The 6,107-nt window shown below is 61.9% G+C and overlaps 1 protein-coding gene across 1 annotated transcript in view; it reads left to right on the forward strand.

The window, feature by feature from the left end:
* Window positions 1–5,371, forward strand: part of LOC113405966 (ubiquitin carboxyl-terminal hydrolase 19-like) — a 42,178-nt gene extending 36,807 nt beyond the window's left edge. The window contains 1 exon segment of the mRNA XM_029914474.1: window positions 5,082–5,371. Within this exon segment, the coding sequence (XP_029770334.1) occupies window positions 5,082–5,371 (290 nt within the window).
* The last annotated feature ends 736 nt before the right edge of the window (window positions 5,372–6,107 follow it).

The raw sequence follows: 6,107 nt of genomic DNA on the forward strand, positions 1-6,107 counted from the left end.
CAACAGCGTGATTTGTGGGTAAGATCTGATTTGTATATTGACCTGGGTCTGGGGCTTGGTCCTTTGGGATCAGGAGAACCTTTTTTCTTTTACTGGGGTATTGGTTTTCATAACCATTTGTCCCCATAACAAGGGGCACTGGTGGTAATACTGGGAAACTGGAGTGTCTTAGGAGATTGCTTGTGAGACTTGCGGTTAGCCAGTGGGGTGAGACCGAAGTCCTCCTAGTCTGGCTGGTTTGGTTTGCCTTAGAGGTGGAAAAAACCCCAGCCTTGGGCTGTAACTGCCCTGTTTGAGCAATTTGTCCTGAGTTGGCACTCTCAGGTGGGTTCCGCCAGAACCGCATTGTCACAACTGGGGCCTCCTCTCCTCGCTTCTGTCCTCTGGCTGGAACCGGCTGGTTCGGTCACTGGGTCCTCACTCTGCAGCCCATTGTCCTCCCACTGGCCAGAACCGGCTGTGTCTCCTCAGCTGGGTCTCCGGGTCGGGGTCTCAGGTCACCGATCGCTGGGGTATCCATCCTCCAGGCCATTGGCTGGGGCCCCAAGTTCCCTCTCCGGTCCTGTGTACCAACAAACTCCCTCTCCCCTCACCTCGTTAAACCAGTAACACCCAGGGAAACTGAGTCCCACCCCCTCCACATGCAAACCATTGAAACCCCACCGAAAACAAGAAAATCCCCCACTTCGTCACAGCATCATGCACATGTACCTGTCCCCAACAGGTGTGTCACTCCTGTGCACGTGTTTACTTGTAGCATGCAAGTGTGCATTTCTGTGTGTGTGTGAGTGTGCATGGAGGTGTGTGTGTAAGTGAGTATTTGATGTGCGAGTGTGCACCTGTGTGTGTGTGTGAGATCCTGCATGGCAGGGTGCCAGTGTGCACCTGTGTGTGCGAGTGTGCACCTGGGCGGTGTGCATTTCTCTGTGTGTGCATGAGCATGGCGATGTGTGTGTGTGCACCTGTGAGCGCACGCGCTCCGTGAGTAATGTTTGCCCAGTCCCAGAGGCCTGCCTGGCACGTCACAAGCAAATATAATCGACAGCTCGCTGTGCTGCAGAGACATTTACAACCCAGCCGGACACAACATGCCTGGGGCTGCATGTAAACACAGGGAAGGAGAAGGGACGCTGTGGGGGGTGGGGGGTCATCAGCCCCTCTGGTGCCTTATTGTGTTAATGTAATAATACTTTTCTATTTGATGACAGCATCTGGGCTGTGGGGGGCCTGGAGCGAGCAGGGCTGGGGGCCAGTGAAGGGGCCCAGAGTGAGTTATGGAAAGTGGGGTGCACTCAGAGAGAACGGGGTGCAGCGAGCTCAGGGGGGCTGGGCTGATTTGCCGGGGAAGGCGGTAGGAGCCCAGCCAGTGACGAGAGGGCCGGTTTGGGGGCAGGTGTTTCGTCGAGAGCCGTGCAGCCGTCTGTTGGGTCCGGTTCAGGGCTGCTGGGCTGTGGGTGCTGGGGGTAGCTCTGGGTAACATGCGGGTGGACCCATCATTGGAACAAGCCGGGCTTTGCCCCGTGGCTGCGGGTGCGGCCTGGGGCCAGGCGGGAGGGGTTGATGGAGACAGGGGTTGATGGGACATGGCTCCAGGGTCGGGCCGGTTCCTGTCGCTCGCCCGTTAGTCCGAAGGTGGCAGGCGGAGGAGGGGCAGGAGCGGATGCCCAACATCTGGAGAGCATCGTGCCTGATGTGGGAGATGCGCCGGAGCCTCGGTTGGCAACGCTGCATGGAGGCGGCTCCATGGTTCGGGCAGAGCCGGGGAGGTTCCTGGCGGGAGGGTGGCCAGTGCCGGGATGCAGTGTGCCGTGGGGTGGGCCCTGCTCCCAGAGCGGGGGGAGCTCCCCGCACTCGGCGCTGAGGCTCAGCGGTTTGTGTGTGTGGCTCTGTGTCGGCTGCGCTGGGGGCTGCCTGCGAGGCCCCCGGACGGGAGGCGAGGCCTGCGACAGACCTGTAGGGCTGCACACCTCGGGCCGGGGGAACGTTTACACCCTTTGAGGCAGTTTCCCTGTCCAGACGTCCAGGGGCTCCTCACTTACGCAGGGGACTGGAGCAGTGTGTACAGGGGGGCTGAGAGCCACCCAGCCAAACTGCAAACCCTGGCTCAGATGGGAACCCCTGCAAGCCGGGGGTGCAGCAGCCCCCCAGCCCCTATAGACTTATGGCTTCCTGCGCAGCTGAGCGTGGAGGGGAGCAGATCTGGCGGGGAGCCAGGCTGAGCGTTTGGAGGCTTGAGGTTGCAGGAGGTTTTAGGGTTTGAGTCCTTTAGATCCGCCGGCCGGGTGCTCTCGCACGGCTCGGGGCCCGTCGGTGTGTCAGCCTCTCCTGGGGTCAGTCCCTCGGCTTCACCGCCTCCTGGAGCCTTCAGCACCCCTGGGTCACGCCGGGAGCTCCCTGCCATGACTCCACCTGGATTGGACACCTGGGGAGACTTACACCCCCAAGGGAGCCATGCGCCCCAAGGTCCTGACTCTGCAGTGACTCAGCCGGCGCTGGGACGGCAGGAGCGTTAGTAGATGTCTGGGCCAGGCCTTAGCTTAGCACAGAGAGTTACAGCAAAGTCCATCCGGGTCAGACCTCACCCAGAGCCCTCTGACCCCCCGCTCAGCCCGGCGCAGCAGAGCCCTGCTTCCAGCGGCCCTCGCAACAACCCCCAAGGGCTGCTCCTCCGTCTCTTGTTCCTGTGACCAGGCAAACGTGGGCCCCCGGCCATCCTCCTTCGTCCTCACAGCTGGCTGGCTTCCTGCAGGGCGTGGCCCCCTGCTCCTTAGTTGCTAGGTACAGAATGGCCGGGCCATTGTCTGGGTCCAGACCCCAGATGACAGTCACACCTAGGTCTCTGCAGAGCATAAACAACCCCCACCCCACACCCAGTTAACCATGCAGCACAGAGGGGAAACTGAGGCACATACAGTCGTCATACACAATATTCTCATTCTGTCAGGGTGTAACATTCTCCCTTAAGCATCGGCTGGGCTGGTGTTGGTTCCTGGGTAATGGAGGGTGTCACGGAGTCCCCGGGCGATGCTCTGGAGCTGCTCCCTACGCAGCCAGGCAGGGCTCTGGGGAGCCTCCTCTCCCTGAGCAGACTGTCTCCAGGGCAAGAAGCTCACACGGCTTCACCTTCCTGGATCTGACTTCAGAGCATTCAACACCCCTTCCACACCAAGCGCTTCCTGCAGGGAGTCCACCTGGGCGGGGCTCCTGGGGCAGCCACAGGGCCCTGCCCCCCCCCCCACTTCTTGCAATTCCCCATGACTCTCAGCCAGCCAGTAAAACAGCAGGTTTATTAGTCGACAGGAACACAGTCCAAGACAGGTCTTGCAGGTACAGAGAACAGAACCCCCTCAGTCAGGTCCATCTTGGGGGCAGGGAGCCCAGACCCCAGTTCTAGGCCTCCCTCCGTTTCCTCAGCCAGCTCCAAACTGAAACTCTCCAGCCCTTCCTCTGGCCTTTGTCTCGTTTCCTGGGCCCACCTGGTCACATCCGCCTCCTCGGTCTCAGGTTACACAGGTGCAACTAGCTGGGCAGCCTCACCTCCCCCGAGGGCCTCAGCAAACTCACACCCCCAATTCCCACCCCCGCAGTATGGTGCAGCACACAGGGAAACTGAGGCACACACCGTCTTTGTATAGGCCAGTAAGATGAATAAAACCCCACTCGTCACAGAGGGGTCTGAAATCGAAGCAACCCCCCAGTGCTGTCATTGGTGGAGGCGTTGGCCCTGTGCCCATATTCACGGTGCTCACGGGGGTGTCCAGCTGCCGGGGCTGCTGGCCCTGTCTCCATAGCGACGTGGCTCTTTGTAGGTGGTTTTATTGCCAGGAGCTTGTTGGCCAACATTTACTAATTGTTATTGGGGGGGTGGGGGGGGGGCATGTCCTGGACTGAACGGGGCATGGAGCAGCACGTGCTGAGGGCCGCCGAGGTGGCCCCACGCTGAGCACCCAGCCGCTGCCAAGGCTTGTGGGGGCTCCGGGTGGCCATAGGGGGGTGACGGTAATTGGGAGCTTTTATTTGCTCAAGAGCCTCTGGGCCTCGGGAGCCTGGTGCTTTGGCAGGGCAGTGGGGGGGGCTCCGCTCGGAGACCATTGGGATGAACCCCCAGTGGAGGCTCAAGAACATCTATTGGGGCCACCCACTTGAGGCCTTTCCCGGTGCAGGGTCATTTCAATGCCATGAACCCCAGGAAGGCTCTGGAGGCCTGATCAGAGGCACGTTTCTAGTGTCGGACAGTGGCCGCGTCGGCAGAGCCGGACCAGACGTGTTCTCCAAAAACCTCAGTCTGGCAGCCAGGCCAGCGCCATGAATTGGTGCCGAAAACCCCGGAGAACATCAGGGCTGCACTGTTGGAAAGTCGCAGGCACATTTGTCAACCCCAAGGGCATCAAGCGCTCGTCAAAGTGACTGTAACACGTTTGAAAGGTGCCATTCGTCTCCAGTACTAGCTTCTGGGTGGTTGCATGCGTAATGCAGACAGAGCCCGGTCGCCGTCGGCAGGCGGGAGCAAACCTGGGATCTCTGGAGCTTAGCGCATGGGCCTCTACTGCACGAGGTCAAAGCCAGCTGGCTGTTAGCTACAGCTGCAGAGCAGACTCATTTTCTCTCTAAGTGGTCTCGGTGCCACTAGACGGGACAGAGCCCCACCCAGGAGGTGGGGGGGTTACGCATGCCCCCGGGGTCTAGCTTTGTGTATACCCAGGCGGCACGCACGCAGTCCAGTCACTCGGGGGTTAGGGTAACAGGAATTGGTTTCTAATCATGACCGGATTCAGGGCTGATAGTCAACACGTAGTTGGAACTTTCCATTTGTTTTCTAAACGCTGAGGCCTGGTGCCCGGCCAGCGAAGTGCAGCTTTGACTCAAGCCCTTGTCTAGGGTCTCCTGAAGGTAGCTGCCCAGTGTGGCTCGTTTGGGCTCTGCCGTGTGCCCGGCTGTAGCTCGGGTGGGCTGGCATAGTCCCTGCGCCTGTCCATACGCTCTCCGAGACATCTCCCTAATCACTGTACCTGGCCAGCTGTGAAGGGCTGGACTCAGGGGGCGGCTCTGGGGGGCTCCTGGGTGCTGTCCGGTTCCCCCAGGCAAGCTGGGCTGCTGGCACACGGGCTCAGAGGGGAACACAGGGGGCTCTGACCAGTCGGGTCACTTGCTGCCTTTGGCTAGTAACCTCGAGAGGGTCACTGGCCCAGAGGATAAGGGGACCCTGCCCAGGTGCCACCGGCAGCCCCATGGAGAGCAGGCGCTGCAGGACGTGCCAGCCCAGAGACCCGGCGTGGCAGTACCCGGGGGCCCGCTGACTGGCCTGGAGCGACCCCAGGATGTTGTCTGGGACCTGCACAGACTTCGGGCCCGCGGTGGCTCCAGCCTCTGACCCCGATTCCAGCCAGGCCCTGCCTCCAGCCCCAGCCTGACGTTGACTCCAACTCTTCCTCATTGAACCTCCAACCCCTGCTCACTGTGCCGCCAGCCCACCTGCACCCCGGCCCCTTACAGGGGAATCGGCCGGGCCTGGGCTGTGTCTGTGGCTGCTGTGCCCGAGCCGCTAAGGGCCTGCGGCGAGCGAGCGGCTGGGGCTGGTGGGCACTTGCAGGGGCAGGGTCCTGCCTGCGCTCGGAGAGCTGATGCCAATACTCGTAACAAGACCCTGTGGCCACGCTCGGGCCGGGTCCTCCTTGGCGTGGTCCCACAAGGCCTGTTGAAACAGCCTCGTTCCACTGCGGGTCCGACGCGAGCCAGTGGACGCAGTGCATGGGAAGAGGCTGTGCATGGGCGGGGCCAGTGCCCCCTGCTGAGCCCCCCGCCCCACAGCACCCCCCCCCCTCTCCCTGCCCCACAGCACCCCCTAGCGCCGCCCTGGGGCCAGCCCTGACTGCCAGGGGAGAGTGCCCCCTGCTGATCCCCCTGCTCCACAGCACCCCCTGCTGAGCCCCCACCCCTCTCCCTGCCCCACAGCGCCCCCTAGTGCCCCACGGGGCCAGCTCTGACTGCCAGGGGAGAGCGCCCCCTGCTGAGCCCCCACCCTTCTCCCTGCCCCACAGCACCCCCCTCGCGCCGCCCTGGGGCCAGCACTAACTGCCAGGGGAGAGCGCCCCCTGCTGATCCCCCCT

Source organism: Terrapene carolina, unplaced genomic scaffold (genome assembly GCF_002925995.2).
Source record: "Terrapene carolina triunguis isolate 2854851 unplaced genomic scaffold, T_m_triunguis-2.0 Scaffold51781, whole genome shotgun sequence".
Classification (NCBI taxonomy): domain Eukaryota; kingdom Metazoa; phylum Chordata; order Testudines; family Emydidae; genus Terrapene; species Terrapene triunguis.